At 39.8% G+C, this 16,676-nt stretch overlaps 1 protein-coding gene across 1 annotated transcript in view; it reads right to left on the bottom strand.

Moving 5' to 3' along the window:
* Positions 1-16,317, bottom strand: part of LOC124288632 — a 28,532-nt gene extending 12,215 nt beyond the window's left edge. Inside the window, exon 1 of the mRNA XM_046725185.1 lies at positions 15,960-16,317. Coding sequence (XP_046581141.1) covers positions 15,960-16,104 — 145 coding nt within the window. The 5' untranslated portion in view covers positions 16,105-16,317. The remainder of the gene's footprint in view (positions 1-15,959) is intronic.
* Positions 16,318-16,676: the final 359 nt, after the last annotated feature.

Below are 16,676 nucleotides of genomic sequence, written 5' to 3'. Positions count from 1 at the left end.
ATTTGTCCAGTCATTATTTGCTATAAGCCCTGATTACGTGGGTGTACTATTCAAAGCTTCACTCGCTTATTCAACTAACACGTTCCAGAAACTGGCTTGACACTTTGTCTCCATGATGGATTCGAGCTGGGTATTCGGTGTAACGAGCGTACGCTTTAACCGCTAAGCTACCTAGGGTTTCCGTAATAAAAGATCCGGGTTAGAATTGATCTTCAGTAAGAGGCGATCGGGTGGTCCGGCTCGCTGACTTGGCTGACACAAATCATCGTATCCCAACTGATCCTCATGATATTGATCACTGGATTGTCTAGGCCAGACACGATTATTTACAGACCGCCGTCATATAGCTAGGATATTGCTGAGTGCGGCGTAAAACAAAACTCATTCACTCACTCAAGTTTATCCAACGGGCCAAGTTGGTTTCTCATTCATTCTCAAGTCAAATGTCTGTATTGGATACAGTATTTGCAGGTGAAAACGACAAACCAACTAACCGTAATAAATGAATACATTCACACTATCAGTACTACTATATTCAAAAGCAAACTGTCATTCTTACGGACAATGAATTAGGATGCATACGCTCTCCTTCCTCACCAGTAATGACCAATGTGGGAAAACCAGTGAGGCATGCTTTCCCAACAGCCAAACGAGTTAACGATCGATCCTTTTCGTGGGTCTCTGATCTGGCATTGTTTTTTAAATAACTCCACACTGTGACCACAATAACCATCTCAGAGTGATAAATCCCTGACAGAACCAGCATTGTCCCACACGCTTCATTCATTTATCACAGCCAACAGAAAGGAGACGTGTCACGACTGCTTATGAATCTGAAACCAGTGCAAGCATGATTTGCTTGTTAGCAGCCTCGTCAAGCAGATATGACCAGTTTTGACCAGTTATGCAACCATCATCGAGCCGATACGACCAGTTAACACCTGCCGTGCCGCTAGTGTTATATATACCCAAATTAACACTTCTTGACAACAGCCTGCAATAATTGACAAACTAAGCAAGAACGATCACGACTAATATTCTTGTTGGCATTACCATGCATGTTTACTAAAGGAACAGACTTGTAACTCATCTGGCCAACGGTTGACGTAACAACGTGAGCCCTGTCTCTGTTCCTACACGACAATATCTGGGGATACGGTCGAAGCAGTCGCGTGTTTGATGTAATGGATTGTTGGACGTGGATAATTAGCATGATCGCTTGGGTGTTTGGGGCAGAACAATTGACGTGACGTCTTCACAACGCTTTTAACATTTCTGTTGAAAATCAAAACAATTACATTAACCCACATGAGGACTGCTTTGTTTCTGAGTGGATAAATATGGCATTGGTAGTCTGGTTGGTCACCTGAAATAGGGGCTAGTCTATTTGTCGGTGTATATATCAAGTTGCTTCTCTGTGAGGAGTTTAGGTTCCTGAATATCAGTGAATAACTGTGATCAAAGGTGAATTATAACTGATAGATACAGGTAATAGATGTGATATAAGTGTGATATAAGGCAATAGATGACTGAGATAACAGGTAATAGATAACTTAGATTACAGGTAATAGATAATTGAGATTACAGGTAATAGATCATTGAGATTACGGGTAATATATAACTGAAATATACAGGTAACAGATAACTGAGATTACAGGTAATAGATAACAGAGATTATGGGTAATCGATAACTGAAAACACAGGTAAGATAGATAACTGTAATATACAGGCAATAGATGACTGAAATATATAGGTAACAGATAACTGAGATTACGGGTAATATATAACTGAACTATACAGTAACAGGTAACCGAATTTAAAGGTAATAGGTAACTGAATTTACAGGTAATACATCACTGAGATTACAGGCAATAGATAACTGTCATTACAGGTAACAGATAACTGTTGATAACAGGTAATATATAACTGAGATTATAGGTAATAGATACCTGAGATTTACAGGTAATAAATACCAGGAATTACAGGCAATAAGCAACTGAGATATGTACGTACTAAATTAAATAACCGAGATTACAGGTAACAGATAACTGAGACATACAGGTACTAGATAACTGAGATACACAGGAGACAGATATACGTATGCAGGAAAATATGTAAATGTGTCATTACGATCCAGACACAGCCGCCAGCCTGATCTGTGTCTCATTATGACGGAGACATTGATGACAATATACCAGCACAAATACTCATTAAGGACAGATTCCAAGAGTATCCTTGTATCCTCTACAACACAATTACTGGGAAGACTCAATCTGGGCTACAATTTCTCGCTAAGGGCAAAACAGAGTCTTCTACGTGCCCTCAGTAAAGATACGTCATGTTTTATGGTCCGATCGGATTGTCTTTCATCTAACTACCGTCTCTTCTCGCCGTTGGTAACTCCATGTCATTAATGTATATATATGATCGCCGAAAGTAAAACATACCATGAATATGATTATTGTTGAAATCTATATGTCCCAGTAGATACTGTTGAGCACCCACGCCTTCATATAGAGCGGGGGTGGTGGGTTAGCCAAGGGGTCAAAACGTTCACCCGTCACGCCGAACCAGCGCGATATTGCTGGAGTATTGCTAACAGCGGCGTAAAACCATACTCATCTCACTCACGTACTCACATATATCGCACCCAAGTCGAGCGTCGAATACGTTACTGGGCATGATGTTGACGTAGCAAATACACTCGAAAAACGGCCAGCGGATCCTGAAGTTTATACGGGTCGCAACCTTGCCGAGCTGGTTGCTGATAGGTATTGCCGCTAAAAACCATCCAATTGCTTGTTCTATAGGTGACGGTAATTTAGCTGTAGCAATAGCAGCAGCAGTAGTGATAACAGGGGAAGGCACAGAACCCGACCAAGAATGAGTTTAATGAACAAAATTATTTAATGAAATTATTTCCTTAACACTCCCTACGGACTGTTCATTGCATGAAAGTAATTGTTGTGTCTATGCTGCCTGCCTCTGGAGAAACTTCATACTCTTTCCAAAGAAAAAAACATCTAATACAAGTGGAAAACACCCAAAAAAGGAAAACGGTTTCAAGTAAAACTGACTGAAATGAGAAAATACATTTCCTGGATTGAGCTGTGCCTTCAGTTAAGATCATCAGAGAATTCATTCATTTGTCAAAAAGGCAAAAGACAATTTGGAGAAAATACAACAGAAATACAAACAGACGAAGGAAAAGCTTGGTCTGTTTCTCCATATTGTTGAAGAATAGAAAAGAATAGGAAAAGAAAATTAGTTTTTGTCAAACAGAATTAGTTCACTGGAAGCTACAATATTTATTCAGAGATACATAACATATAATGTATGCACAACAAATATCAATTGGATTTTTAAATCCATTTTGAGCTCAAACAATAATTTAAAGAGGATATCGATCTCATGCATAACGTTTATATTCATTTTATGTAAACTAGATCGATCACTTTCATGTTACTTTCTATATGATTATCCTTATCGAAAATGGATATCGATCTAATTCATTTCTATATCTATAATCCTCAGATATATTTATTCCCCTGAACGAACCATTCTGTCCAACTGGATATCGATCCCATATATTGCTGTCTATATAACCCTCATACATACAGCCTGTTTAGTCCCCTGAACGGGCCATTCTGTCCTACCGAATATCGATCTTGTATTACCTTCTATATACCCTTGGTAAATACGTATCTAATGTGTATATTCTCCTAAAGGGGACATTACACTCTGTCCATATTCTACATCAGACATGCATTCCGCTAATCAATTTCAACCGCTCTGTGATCGTCTAAACATCAGTGTTTCACGTACTAAAACTATTAAACAGAGTATAAAACGCATTCCCACAATTGACTTTTTCTACGGACCAGGGGCGGAGAGGTAGCGTAGTGGTTAGTACTTGCGTTCGCTCGTCACGAAGAAAACCAGGGTTTGGTTCCCCACATGGGTACAGTGTGTGAAGCCCATTTCTGGTGCTACCCGTCGTGATATTGCTGGAATATTGCTAAAAGCGGCGAAACACTACACTCACTCACTCACTCCACAGACAATCGTATACCGCGAAACGGGGCGGTGGGGTAGCGTAGTGGTTAAAGCGTTCGCTCGTCACGCCGAAGGCCCGGTTCGATTCCCAACATGGGTAAAATGTGTGAAGCCCATTCACGGTGTCTTGTGATATTGCTGGAATATTGCTAAAAGCGGCGTTAAACCCAACTCACTCACTCATTTACGAAAGTCAACATTGACAGTTGATGTAATAGATACTAAATGACGTTTCTGAGGGAAACTTTACGACAAATAACAAAATGACATTACACTGTTTTAGGACAAATTCACAAAGAGGTTTTGGATCCATGCACCGCAATTCATTCTAGACTTAAGCGACGTAGGTCCCCATAAACCCCAGTAAGGTGATCTGCCTTTAGTTATTGGTGGTTTTATTCTGTCCCGTTCTAATGATATAGTTTTATGATCACACACTAGTCTTAGACACAACCTGCGATAATCTAGTAATTTTACTGTCCTTTGATGCAGCATTTTATATTAGATAATTGCATTATTATTCCTATATAACTTTTAAAGCCAAGAAATGGTTCACTTGAAATTCTGCCAAAGTGACTGAAACATCCAACTCACTCACTTAAACGACGACATTAGTGAGTGAGTGAGTTGCGTTCCAGCAATATCACGACGTGGGACACCAGAAATATGTTTCACACAATGTACCCATGTGGGGAATCGAACCCGGGTCTTCGGCGTGACGAGCGAACGCTTTAATCACTAGACTACCCACCGCCCCTGAACGACGATATTAACAACTGTAACTAATTTATCTCATCAGTATACACGTCACTGCGCGTTAATTCAGTAAAGAAAAATTACGTAAGCGTTGTACAACACTTTCTACTTTTCCTGTTAGTCAAAGTAATTTGTGTGGATACAACAGCCTTGATCCAACACACCCACATAAACTGTGCTGGGATTGGCGGAATGTCATCAAAGTGGAGAGAAAATGTACTTTCAAAATCACAGACATGGCATTTACCAGGAATTACACGTTCTGTTGGCGTAAAATGACTTTGATTAACGTTTGCTCTTCCCATGGGACAAGCGCGGCTTGGGGGACGGGGTTTAATGATTACGAAACATTTCTATTCTCATTCCAATAAAAACGATCAAAACAAGGTTTCAAACCGACACATTCTCTAAATAACTTCGATATAACGTTGATATATATTTACAGGTGAATGAGTTTTATTTTACGCCTCTTTGAACATTATTTCAGCTGTATCATGGCCTGTCAGGTTAATACATGTTATCGTCTACCGTGAATGTCCGGTTGTCATCATATATGCTTACCCTGGTGGACCTTGTCTGAAGTTAACTCCGTATCCATTTAACAATATTATCAATAAAGAAAATGTAATAGGAAAATGGGATGTGATGTCGTTCAGTGTCGGAGGGTGTGATTCAGAATAGTGTTTCAGTTCTCAGCAGTATCTCATCTATATGGCGGCGGTCTGTAAATAATTGAGCCTGGACCAGACAGCCCAGTGATCAACAGCATCAGCATCGATCTACGCAACTGGGATACGATGACATGTGTCAACCATGTATTCCTTCCTTGATTGTATTAATGATAAAGGTTTGAGACAGAGATTTGCTGGTACATTTGCTGCACCGACATGGATATGTATGGATATTTGTGAAGCTTAGGTAGTAGTAGTAGTAGTAGTAGTAGTAGTAGTAGTAGTAGTAGTAGTAGTAGTAGTAGTAGTCATAGTGTTTGTTATTAACGCCGCTGCCATGTTATATCAAGGCCATCTGCGTACAATCAAGGCTGCACCAGACAGTCCAGTTGTTGGCATAATGATCATCGATCTACGAAAATGGTGTAATATAACATAAATCAATCACGTCAAGGACCATTCAAACCTGGAACCTCTAAGGAAAAGCAGAAGCAGTAGTGGCGGTAGTAGGTGTAGTAGTGGTAGCTGTTTTTGAAGGAACCGAACCAGAACTATATTACGCGGTGGAGTAATACTAATGTAGCCTGTTAACAATTAGTGTTCTTTGGAGACGGTCTCCACCTTCCTTTATTTTCTTGTATCAATACCCCATACATTACAACCAACATTAATTATGGTATTTTCATTTTAGAAAATTATTCGTTTGTCACTGTTCTCTCCCACTGATTAAACTTTAAGTTTTGAGTTTTCGAATAATGAGTTTTTGTTCATTTGATTCTTCGTCAGTATACACCCATTCAAACCCCGTTGGTAGGGAGAGGTCACAGCAAGGAGAATTTCTCGACCAGTTGGTTTTAAGGATTAGAATTAGACGTGGTCTCGCCTTCATGTGCAAAGTACTTTTCTGTTACGTACACGGTAGAAAGGACATTTACATGTGTATATTGTCAAGTAATAGTCGTGAGTGTAGAAAAGAAAATACTTTAACAAATTGAACACCATATATGAAACGGCTCTTAGTGAATACGTTTCATGCCCATAATCAGTCAGGTTTTATGTTCCACCCTTGACATTGTAAATGAATGAATATATGCTTGTATACTGGACGTGAAATGATGAGTGTTAATGAGCTCAGACATTGGAAAAAACGCGACAGATAAATGTCTGTTTTCGAGACGTTTTGACGCCGATTCCTAAATTGCTGGTATTTTCTCACACTCTTATCCTTAATAAGACCTTTTTATCTCAAAACTGAGAGTGCAGATAACGTAACGACTAAGCTTTCTTTCTGATTCAGGAACATAAGCAAAATAACTGTGCTGTCTATATTTTCTAGGGTGGTAGGGTAGCCTAGTGGTTAAAGCATTCGGCGGTCACGCCGAAGACCCAGGTTCGATTCCCCAAATGGGTACGATGTGTGAAGCCGTGATATTGATGGAATATTGCTAAAAGCGGCGTAAAACTTAACTCACTCACTCTAAATTTTCTATATTTGCAAGCACTTATGTATTATGTGCACACCAACACGATATGGACAATGTATATGTGTTCATTGTCAAGCAATAGAATCTCCTGACCTCCTGTTCAATAACCTTCATCCTTCACACAACAAGTGCCATCATTAATATTTGTGGTATATGTGAGGAGCGCCTTGATGAGTTCAGAACCATTTTGCATAATGATTAGAACGTAATGTGTGTTAGTAGATGTAACTGGGGTTATTAGTTCTAACGACAACCTGAAAGGTCGATGAGTGAACATAATAGACTGGTGTAGCTTGATGTAGATTAGTGTAAATGGGACACAATATATTTTACTTTATGGTCTTCAAGTTCCAGAGAGAGAGAGAGAGGGGAGAGAGAGAGAGAGAGAGAGAGAGAGAGAGAGAGAGAGAGAGAGAGAGAGAGAGAGAGAGAGAGAGAGTGTGTGTGTTTGTGTGTAGGGATCAAACGTAGGTATCAACTAACAACAATCTGGGCACAATGTGGGGACAATCTGTCGTGCCAATGTTCAGCCCGATGAGATAGTTACCTAATAAAAGCCATACTCTCACATGAAATACATACACAGGGTTGCCATGGTGGTGTTTGGTCTGTGTTCATTTACCATCGATGGTGGTTTCCAGAGTTCAAAAGCACGTTTACACAACCCGTGCAAATTGACTGTCGATGGAGCTTGACGGCTGATGACAGAGCCGGACACTAGCACGAATCTATTTCTGGAACGACTATAGAAAGGTGTGGTGGGAACCACCCAACGGGTTTTATATAATAGATGAGTAGGTGGCACTAATTGTATACACTTTTGATATAATCAATCCAGCTTTATGCCCCCCACCTGAACAGTATGAATGCTTAAATGGAAGTTTGCACATTGGATGGTGTTATTAAGGGTCAGTCATTTAGAACTTGTATCACTTAATTATCTGTTTCTGAGATGTCCTTGACGTTGATTAATTAATGACTGGCTCATACTCATTCTCGTCTTGTCTCTCTTCGCTGAGGTCATCCATTTAGTTCATTAACACATTTATAATAGGATGTACTTGAATGGAAAAGGAGCATAATATATTCCTAGTGATTGTTTATGTATGTATGTATGTATGTATGTATGTATGTATGTATGTATGTATGTATGTATGTATGTATGTATGTATGTATGTATGTGTGTGTGTGCGTGTGTGTAATATATAATCACTTGGCACCCGATGAGTGTAAAACATGTCATTTTGTGTGTGACTTGCGGTGTAAAATAATAATTTGTATCTTCACAATTGCCTCTGCAAAAGACAAAACGTTACCACTTAAAAGGTACTTTTTAAAGGATGGTCCGGGAGTTTTAAATGATTACATATGTGTTTCAAAATACCTCCAGGGGCTACTCAGACTTTATATTAAAGGTTAAGCGCCATTGCATTCCATTACAATCTTGTGTGGGTCTTGTGTCTCTTAGACTGAGTCATTTTGAGGTCATCAATGTATAAAGGACATTATTGTGATCCTTGAGTAAGCGCTCGTAATACGTAAGGGAGTAAGTTAAACGCCGGTTTGAATTATGCTCAAGTTAAGTTATATTATGCATCAGCTTCATATTGGCGTGGGGGAATAATGTTCTACACCGGTTTTAGCCCTATTCCATCAATTACTCGGCTGTAGACAATAGGAACTTGGCACCCCACATTGTACTATGTTGGTCATTCGCGCTTTCGTCTTCAAATCGACGAGCGAACACTTTAACTACTTAGCTGTACATGGAGTCCTTTGATAGTAGACGAAACTGCTGAATGATGTTGGTGAGTGAGTTGGATTAACTGTAGTGCTGATTATAGTATGACCAGAAATTATTGAGAATTTTAGGAATATGTGCAATTGGATTTCTGGTATAAACAACCTTGACCAGCTATCGAGTGCTTGGTTTCATTCAAGAGAGACAACTCCGTTAATCCTTTTTCATTAGTTTGTGAAGAGTTATCCCCCTTTGTTTACTTGCTAGCAGACGACATTTTCAGTGATCCTCAGTATGGATGATTTAGAGAAGAGGAAGTTGATTTTAGAGTATTATAACAAGGACATCAGATCAGCTAAAGTAATTAGAACAAGCATCCTTTTGTCCACTGTTTATCGTGTTTTGAAAAATATTGCAAATGGATATGGCATTGAGCACCAGGGAGGCGCAGGTAGGCCCAGAAATTTGACTGTCTGTGACAGGAGGCGGCTTGGTATTCTTGTTTCTAAAAACAAACGAAGGAGTTTAGAAAACTTAAGGCTGAATATGATTGATAGAGGAACTGTGGCTGTCTGTAAGGAGACAATTAGAACTGAGCTGCATTCAATCGGTTGGCAGAAAAGTCGAGGAATTCCATCGCCGATCATGAAACCTGAACAAAAGGAGCGAAGGTTGAACTGGTGCTTACAGCATAGAAATTTTAACTGGGACAATGTGATTTTCTCAGAGGAAAGTTCTGTGTGGCTGTTTCCTAATACACTGAAATTCTGGACCAAACAAACTGAACAACCTTTGTATCAGCGCCCAAATACAGTCCGAAATTTAACGTGTGGGGTGGCATATCTGTGTTAGGGGCAACGCCCCTCTGTGTATTTGAAGGGAATTTGAACAGTGAGCGGTACACAGATATTCTCGAGGGACATTTACTTCCATCTGCACACGTGTTCCATGGAAATGTTTGGATTTTCCAGCAGGACAACGACCCAAAACATCGTTCAAAGCATTCAAAGGCCTGGTTTCTGACCCAAAATATGACATTATTAGATTGGCCAAGCTATAGCCCTGACCTAAATCCAATAGAAACTGTTTGGGGACTTATGAAGGAAAGTGTCAATAAGAAAAATCTGACAAATATTGCTGAAATAAAAGAAGGGGTGGTCCGATATTGGGACAGCATGGACCATGACTCTCTAACTTCTTTGATCAGTAGTATGCCCGGCCGCATTGAAGCCTGCATTGCTGCCCAAGGTGACTTGACAAAATACTAACTGTTCACCTGTCTTTGAATCTGGAGTTATGTTCTGCTAATATTCACATTAATACGTGAGTAATGAGTGAAAAAAATAAAAATATTACAATCTTTAAATTCTCAATAATTTCTGGTTGTACTGTATATCATAATATGTTGTGTGGCAGAAAGGAAGAAGTGATGCAGGCCTAGGACAGTTCAACTTTAGTAAAAACAAAGAATGGGTTATCTGAGGTAATAATGCTGTATCTTTAAATTCTCAATAATGTCTGGTTGTACTGTATATCATAGTATGTTGTGTGGCAGAAAGGAAGAAGTCATGCAGGCCTAGGACAGTTCCACTTTAGTAAAAACAAAGAATGGGTAATCCGAGGTAATAATGCCCATCATGCTGTATGCGTTTAGAGCAAGCCCGTGCGGGTGGAGTTGGGCGCTATATACGTGGCTAATTATAATTATTATTACACAGCTAATCGTATCCCCTTAGACCGCTGGGCCATCCAGAAATATATGTCATATCTTTCTAGTTGGAGGATAAGGACTTACAAGGCGTATCTTGCCAGTTAGGGGATACGCAGTAGGATCCATAACTTATTGGAATGATATGTTTTAGGCACATCTTGCCAGTAGAATCCTGTGATCCGTACGTATAAGACATATCTTGCCTTTGAAATTATACGGAGGACACGGATCTAACGTATGGATTATATCTTGCCAGTGGAAGGATGATGATCTGACCTATGAGTCATAACTTTCCAGTGATAGGAAACGGATATGACGTTTGAGGTATTTTTTGCCAGTGGAAGGTGATGATCTGGCCTATGAGTCAAACCTTTCCAGTGATAGGATACGGATCTGACGTATGAAGTATATCTTGCCAGTGGGAGGATTTCTTCTGACGTATGAGATATATCTTGTTCGTGGGAGGATACGGATTGGACGTATGAGGCACATCTTGCCAGGGAGTGGATTTTGATATTCTCCCCAGGGTATACGAATGCTACAACCATCTTGCACCATTATACCCCAGAGAACTCCTGGAAGTATACTGTCCTCACAGAATCCTCCGCTCGCAAAAGCAACATTTCTTGTCTGTTTACGGATTGAATTTTTTTCTATTTCACAATAGTATATAAAAGGAACGGTTTTCCATGTTTCACTCAATCTGCTGCCACTGTCCCTTCTTTCAGATCACAGATGATCATTTGGCATAATAACTTAATTAAAGATTAATTGAGTCCTTCTTTGACGACATCCTTTGAAATCGGACGCCTGTATCCGAGGTTAGGACTTAGGTGGTAAAACATGGAATGTGTAATGACGACCCCAAACACGAAATATCTAACTCATCTATTCCCACAAGCAACATTGTCATTGGCGTTCATTGTTTATCAATCTGGTCTGAAGTAAACAGAAGCAGTATCGTGTAAGATATGTTGAAATTCATGAAACATCACCAAGTAAGTCTCCACTTTATCGTTAGATCTATACTAGTATCTAGTAACATAGTTTCTTTAGAGACTGGTGTGTTTGGTGAATGATGAAAGGGGATGTTTATCGTACAGTTAAACGCTGCAGGGAATGTGCAGCCCCGTGTGTTATATCCTCTCTGGGGTGCTTTTTGTGCGATAAACAACCCCATCGCCACACAGTTAGCAAACCTACCATCATTTACAGACTTTTCAATGAGAAACGTATTAAAACATTGATGCCTCCCTGAATACAACCCAATTATATAAACAGTTTGGTGATTTTTTAAATATCAATCTATGTAAAGGTTGTTACATTTGCCACAGTTGGGGGCGATCTTTGGGCTAATGCGTGCACCTGCGTTTTCAAACTTTCACGTTGCACACACACACGAGCGCGCGCACATACGCACGCACGCAAGCACGAACGCACACACACTAACATGTATGCATAACAGCCACATAATTTTGATGTTTTTGTTGTCAGTATCAGAGGTTCGTGAAACATGGTATCTGGTGAAATATCATACAATATACACTTGGCCCTTTATTATACTACTTTCACTGATATACAGTATTGTGAAACTGTGTTTTATCTCAACACAAATCTAAACAGTATTTTTCTTATATTATTATATCGCGCTCAGAATCCTAAAAGTGTTTAGATCTTGGAGGCGCAGACAATTTGGATTACAAAACACGTTTTAAATTAGCTGAACACGCTTTTAAAGTAGACAAAGTACTTGAACATGGTCCAAGAGGAAATCATTTCTGTATCAAAGGACTGACAATGGAATCAGCACATCATACATCAAAGTGTTAATTCCTTACAGTAAATAATGAGCACAACTCCTTCTCAGATCCTTATTGACAAAGGTTAATGGAATATGCCATGTGCGTTGGGGATAGACGTCAAGCAGTACATTCTACATTGCCAGTGAAGTACTTATGTACACAAACAGTCTTAATACGACATGTATGTGTATATTTTCTCATAGCTATCATAATTATAAAATCAGCTTCGGACTTTGGCTTTTTGTTCTCGAAATATAATGTAGGGATTACGACAGGAAAATCTATTTTGAGCTGAAAACTTAATAGTGTGTTATGGTTCAGACGATTCACAGAATTGATCAATTTGAAATAAAATCGGCAGAAATCCGCGGATCGGCGGAACATTTCCATCCCTGATATTACCGTGTTTTATTGTTTATCACGACTCTGTCTTCTCACTTTCTTTCCATATATGTTTCCATGACACTTAGCTCATCACAAGTTTGGTGCAAATTCTACGAACGTCAGAAACAGTGAAACTTACGTAATGTATCTGTCCAACTAATATAGTTCAGCACCTCCGTACATTTCAGAAAGTTGTATGCAAGCACAGCACGTTGGTAAAGCTGCATCTTGTTTTTCTGTAAACTCATGTCTTGACTTCAGGAAAATACATAAAGGATATTTCCCTTCAGCATTTTAATAATGGGTATGGCACAAATGCACAAATGATCAGTTTTGAATCAAAATTATTTTTATTTGTAACATGGGATAGATATCACTATCTAGTGTAGTCTCCACTTGCTTGATAACTGCCGGTAGTCTACGCCGCATATCCCCCGTCAGTTGTATCCGTTTCAGAGGAAACTGTGAAAAGCTCTTTTCACATCACGCCGATTTTGAACCAGTGGTACACGTGCTTGTTTAGTCGCCTCATAAAGTCGAAAATGTGCTTTAGGGGGTTCAGGTCTGGTCTCATGGCGAGCCACGGAAGGTGAGTCACTGCATTATTCTGAATAGAAGCTCAAACTCGTGGGAACGGTGTGGACTAGCTCATAAATACATGTTTTGTAACATGAGGATGAATATCGAATGGGGAACAACTGGATCCAACACCCGTAAATTCCCACGTATTATCACCAAGTCATCTTTACGTTCACAGGAGACACATTCCCCACACCATGACGGAACATCCACCAAAGGCAACATTTGTTTGAATGTGTGCTGCTGGCAATGCTGTAAGTCCCTGCCTCCAAACTCTCAAACCATCAATAACGAAAAGATATAGGCTTTAATCAGACCAATGTACTCTTTGCCAAGTCCTCCCATTCCATCGTTGCCTTGGTAAACACAAAGCCAAACGTGTTTCTGGTGATGATACCCAGTAGAGGACATTTAATGAGTTGTACCTGGCGATTCTCCTCAGTCGATTTCGGACTGTTGTCGAAGTGACCCGGCAAAATGTTAACCAGTGGCGCTTCAGAACAGTCCTTGTGGCGAATGGGTGTCGTCGAGTGAGGCTCAATAGTGTCCTGTCGCCTCGATCTGACGTCACACTGGGTCATCTTTCCACTCATTGGTTTCCCTGTATTTTCTGATCAAACGACTTACAAATTTGTAGAGGACATTTCATTCAAGGACATGAGTTATGCATACCAATAATTTGCCATCTGATAATCTTCTTTGTACTATAGTGGCAGCAAGAATGATTACACTTGCGCAAACTGCACTTGTGGGTTTGATTCTGGCCATTCTATAACACACAAGCTGAAACTGAACATTGTTCTGTCAGCGATCAACATATTCAAGGTTGCTTTATTTTTTCCAGGTATATATTTCGTTTAACTGTTAACCGAGACATTTGTCATGTTCCTGAGTTAATATCCGTTTCCATGACACATTAAAACGCATGAGAGAGTGTACGGAAGTGTAAAATATACAATTACCATATATCTAAGAATTAATTAATGGAAATTATTAGACGATGTTGAAAATAAGTTACAAGCATGATCCAACGCGTCTTCAAATAGCACCGTTGTTGCGCAGTCAGCTTTGTGTGCAGACTCCATGAATACGTGCAAACACCTAGTTGCGGGCACAGCAACGTGCAGTAAAACTTGGACAAAGTACTGTGACTATGTGTCCCAGTCCACCCAGCTGTGAATGGGTACCTCGTGAGGATGGGAAAGCCACATTAACTCGGTGCGCCTAGTGGTTTCACGAGTTGTATGATCATCAGGGAGTTGAGATTGAAAATACGATGTGCCAATGAGATGAACATCCAATGATCGTGGGAAAACAAAGCGCTTTGAGCTTGCATGTAGATCGGATGGAACATAGCGCGATACAAATACCCATATAATGACAATAATAATAAAGTAGAAATACTTCTAGGGTGAGTACTTCAAATGTAGGATACTACGAACATCAATGAAATTACGTTTCGTAGACAATATTTATTTCATATTTCATTGTATGCAATCACTTAACTTGTCCTTGAGAAAAACCATTATGCCACCGTCTTTTGAATAAACGAAACAACGCAACAAACACACAAATGAAAACCTCTCCAGATGGTCAAATGGTCGGTCTTCTGAGAGAATGGAAGGCAGTCAGTGACTGTCATTGAAGAAAACAATCCAATGTTTGCATTATTTGGGTAAAAAAAGTAGGATGTCAAATAAAAGCGACAAATGCTTTCCTTAGTCTTATAGAATCTGCAAATTGCAGGATGGATTTATGATTTCGACTACTTGTTTGTCTTGAGCACATGTTCATGAATTGCTATCCAAAATTGACGATATCAGGTGTTCACATACATGTGAGCATGAACTGCCACAACGGTTAGCCATGACAAATACATGGCAAGGCAAGGCAAGGCAAATGTTTAACTGCAACAATACAGCTATATATGGCACAAGTTAAATGATGTGGAACATCGGGCATCATGTCTGTCATTCACGCATCCTTTATTAACAAATGTCCACCGCCTGTCTACCACAAATGTAATCCCAAGTGTAATCCCAAATATAACATATGTAACATTTGATCACTTTCTAAACTGGCATTGTGTATTTCACAAATGTTTGGACAACTACAGTTAGGATTGGAATGTTGACACCTTGATGAAACAACCTTCGAGCAAAAGCTGCCTGGCTTTTGAAATCTTCGAAGACAGAACATTGTTGATTGCACCTTAAAAGGTGTGAATTGTGGAAACAAAATTTGTATGCGGCTGTTATGTTGTTCGAGGTAAATTAAAGGTTGACGTTGAAACGCTGAAATCATCTCTCTGGACATACACCTTTGTGGATAGAGTTTGTCACTCTCAATCCTTATGCAATGATCTTAATATGTAACGGAAGACCGGTTGTACTGGGAATTGTATATTGCTTTTTATTGACAAGTTACTTGGATTTATCTGAAGTCTTCTGCAAAATTGATGTTTTACGTTTTCAACATGAATTAAAAAGTCTTCAAAAAGTATCATACACACCTTATTTATATTTGAAGTAAAAACGATTTACCAAGGAGAACCGTATATCGACATTTTAAATAAATGAAAATAATGTTGGATGAATTTCCAAGGTGACTCTTAGTTATTGTGTTACCAAACAGACATATATAGATCATGTAAACCTTATTCAAAACGACATACAGAATAAACAAACACCTGAAAGACAGTGGACATGGGAATATGAATATGGAAAACGTATGACTGCACAAACGAAACTTTAAAAGTTGAAGTTTTCTACAAACCTGGATGACGCCTGACTGTGATGTCTCCAACGGGAAAGCCAGACGCAATAGCGCACACACAGGCAAGGATTGCACAGATTCTGATAGGTTTAATCATCCCGTGGTTGACGGGTGTTGGCCGGGCTTTCCTGTGTACAACCCGCATGCCCAGCCGAATATCACCGCCGTACTTTGCTAGTGGACGACCTCTCTTCACTGCGTCTATTTATCAATTCATATATGTGTAGGTGCGGTGACGCGCCACACGCACTGCATCCTTTACGCGCGTCGTACACTACTACCGCTTTCAACCAAGCAACGGTCTGTCTGCTCTTATGGTGACGTAGGTCTAAAATGCATGTGATAGGATGTCAACAAGTCCGTCGCGCCTATCTCCAGCTGACGATTGTTGACAATGCAATTGTTCCGCTATTGTTATGATTCCAGCAAAGCGCGTTGGAGAGTGGAGGGCTCTTATGGCGGGGGTTGTGTGGTTGTGAAGCATCGGCTTTAAGGCAGTAATCAATCACGTTCCTAATATATCTGGTCTCGTTTTTCAAAGGATGCCCGAAGATAACGAGGCTGATCGGAAACTTTGGTTTTGTATTGCATTTTAAGGATTGAAGCTGGACTGATCGAAACGGGACAGCATGTGGTAAAGAAACTTGCACGATTCCCAGTTAGGTCTAAAAACTGCGTCCATAAGTGGCGTTTTGTCTCGCCTCAGCTTCCTTTGAA

Source organism: Haliotis rubra, unplaced genomic scaffold, assembly GCF_003918875.1.
Source record: "Haliotis rubra isolate DU_JTF1 unplaced genomic scaffold, ASM391887v1 Scf421, whole genome shotgun sequence".
NCBI lineage: Eukaryota > Metazoa > Mollusca > Gastropoda > Lepetellida > Haliotidae > Haliotis > Haliotis rubra.
This window is presented reverse-complemented; position numbering and strand designations above follow the sequence as displayed.